Source organism: Takifugu flavidus, chromosome 11 (assembly GCF_003711565.1).
Source record: "Takifugu flavidus isolate HTHZ2018 chromosome 11, ASM371156v2, whole genome shotgun sequence".
In the NCBI taxonomy this organism is placed as follows: Eukaryota; Metazoa; Chordata; class Actinopteri; order Tetraodontiformes; family Tetraodontidae; genus Takifugu; species Takifugu flavidus.
The window spans coordinates 268321-270820 of NC_079530.1; the positions used below are offsets into that span (position 1 = coordinate 268321).

At 43.3% G+C, this 2500-nt stretch overlaps 1 protein-coding gene across 6 annotated transcripts in view; it reads left to right on the forward strand.

The window, feature by feature from the left end:
• col13a1 (collagen, type XIII, alpha 1) overlaps positions 1-2500 on the forward strand; it is a 100034-nt gene that overhangs the window by 70760 nt on the left and 26774 nt on the right. For 3 of the 6 annotated variants that reach the window (XM_057046764.1, XM_057046765.1, XM_057046767.1), the window contains 9 exons: positions 1-128; positions 761-847; positions 940-966; positions 1049-1084; positions 1179-1235; positions 1325-1348; positions 1437-1481; positions 1656-1700; positions 1902-2036. The exon at positions 1-128 is cut by the window's left edge and continues 28 nt beyond it. In XM_057046764.1, coding sequence (XP_056902744.1) covers positions 1-128; positions 761-847; positions 940-966; positions 1049-1084; positions 1179-1235; positions 1325-1348; positions 1437-1481; positions 1656-1700; positions 1902-2036 — 584 coding nt within the window. The remainder of the gene's footprint in view (positions 129-760; positions 848-939; positions 967-1048; positions 1085-1178; positions 1236-1324; positions 1349-1436; positions 1482-1655; positions 1701-1901; positions 2037-2500) is intronic. The other 3 variants (XM_057046766.1, XM_057046763.1, XM_057046768.1) reach the window with 3 other exon arrangements.

A 2500-nucleotide genomic window follows, 5' to 3' on the forward strand; every position in this document is an offset into this window, starting at 1 on the left:
GGTCAAAGGTAAAGTCACATCAATCTGTGTGCTGTGGCTGGAACATTTCCTTCATCCCTTGTTTTACTGTGAAGGGAGAGGCTGGCACCTCTGGGACCCCTGGCATCCCCGGGAAGAGGGGCTACAGGGTAGGCCTGGAGTGAAAGGAGCCCCCTAATAGACTGTTCCAACAGGCATTCCTAATCCTTCACTAACTGGGTGTTATTAGACTTTAATATACTACAGCAACAACAAAAAAGACTTGCCTACTTTTATGTGGTGCCCATTTAATGCCAAGACTAAAATGATGTCTTGCTATGGTTTTATTTGTCTTAAGGGCAGTGCTTTAATAAAGTTTGTAGCAGTGTTCTGGTCTTCATAACTGGCTAGTTCAGGATTTGCTCTCTTCATCATTCCACCAACAGCCAGTCCTAACAAACCAGTTTGTGTTGCTATGGGTCAGTGGAAATGACTAACAGCTGGCCGGTGTCTGTGAGCCTGCTCACATCTGTGATTTACTGTCATTTCATATTTACATCCTGCTTGAGAAGGGTTTAAATATGATTTATGGCCATTACCGTGACAACCGAATCCTGACTTTTGTCCAGTTCTTCCCATCCTGGTGTTGTCAAAGATTTCTCTCTGTGTTTTCAAACCTGAAGATTTGGGGCTTGTGAGAAACAGGGTTAGGGTTAGGTTTAGGGTTAGGGTTAACCCTAACCCTAAACCTAACCAGACAGAACATATTAGCTTGTATAACTGAACTCTTTTTCAATTGCAGGGAGAGAAAGGACAAGCAAGTAGCAGCCTCCAAGGAATTAAAGGAGAACCAGGTTCTCCAGGACTGCCAGGCCTAATGGGCCCAAAGGTAGATTTGGATTTGGATTTGCACATAGGGTCAATAATATGATTATATATGAACAAAAACTGAAGTCCCTGTACACCCTGTTACTTCTCCAGGGTGACAAAGGAGAACATGGAGAGAAGGTAGGCACAAAGAAAAGATGTTTTTGGTATTTTTTGTGTGAAGAATGAATTAATAGAAAGTCCAATTACCTTTTACCTAAAGGGGGAAGTCGGCCCTCAAGGCCCAACTGGACCACGAGTACGTTGAGACTAATGAAAACTATTACAAGTTTCATGTCATACATGTATTTATGATCATTTCTTCATACAGTTTTGTGTGTCCCACTTTGTAGGGTCCAGCAGGTCCGACTGGGGAAGCAGGAAAAATGGAAATGAACAACAATGAGAATGTATGACTTTCTCAGTTCTCTCAACACATTTACACAGAACGACTCAGACCTAAATCGTTGCTAACGTAATGTCGTATTTTTCCCTCCAGGACATTCGTAACATACATCTGATGGTAACTGCTCCACCATAGCATGGAAAACATTCGGCTTTTTAAAAGAGAATGTATCAGATGATATCAATTCCACTTCTTGTACTTCAAGGGTCCCCCTGGATTACCGGGACCCCCTGGACTCCCTGGAACCAAGGTTGGATGCATATTGGTTGCATTTATTTTTGGCATGATGAAAATGTGCTACACTGGAAACTCGAATTTCTGGTGGTGTGAATTTTCTTAGACACGTTTTCCAGTGATGTTTTTGCAGCATTCCCAACACATGTTGCTGTCCTGAATCTAAAACACGGATCGCATGTTTGCACAGGGTGAAGTGGGTCTACCTGGTCCTCCAGGACTAGATGGAGAGAAGGTAATAATGCCTGTTGTAAAAACCATACCAAAATGATACGACAACAGTAGCTAAGATGAATTTCTCATACAGCCCAAGAGCTGAATATAATTTATATTATATTTATAATTTATACCACGTTGGTCCCTGTTCAAAGACAAAGTCCAGTCGTTGAAAACGAAAAAAGAACACACCTCCAAAATGTACTGCATGCCATTTCAGGGACCACGTGGGAAGGCAGGAGAACAAGGTCCTGCAGGTCAACCTGGGCCAGAAGGCCCCAGGGGGGAAGTTGGCATCATGGGATACCCAGGACACAAAGGAGAAAAAGGAGACCTGGGTCCATCTGGATCACCTGTGAGTGACAGTGTGAAGTACATAACACATCAGATCACCTCAGATCACTTTAGATCACATCAGATCACATGACCGTCTTTGGTTTCTCTCAGCACAGCTGGATCCTCACGTCTACAATCGTCAAAGTCCTGATAATCATAGAAAAATGGGACAAAAAGCTGAATATGTGGCTCTTGCATTTGTTGTTTTAATAAGGCGGTCAACGTACGTAATAAGGCGGTCAACGCACGTAATAAGGCGGTCAACGTACGCCTTATAAGGCGGTCAACGTACGTAATAAGGTGGTCAACGTACGCCTTATAAGGTGGTCAATGTACGTAATAAGGCCGTCAACGTACGTAATAAGGCGGTCAACGTACGCCTTATAAAGTGGTCATCGTACGTAATAAGGCGGTCAACGTACGTAATAAGGTGGTCAACGTACGCCTTATAAAGTGGTCATCGTACGTAATAAGGCGGTCAAC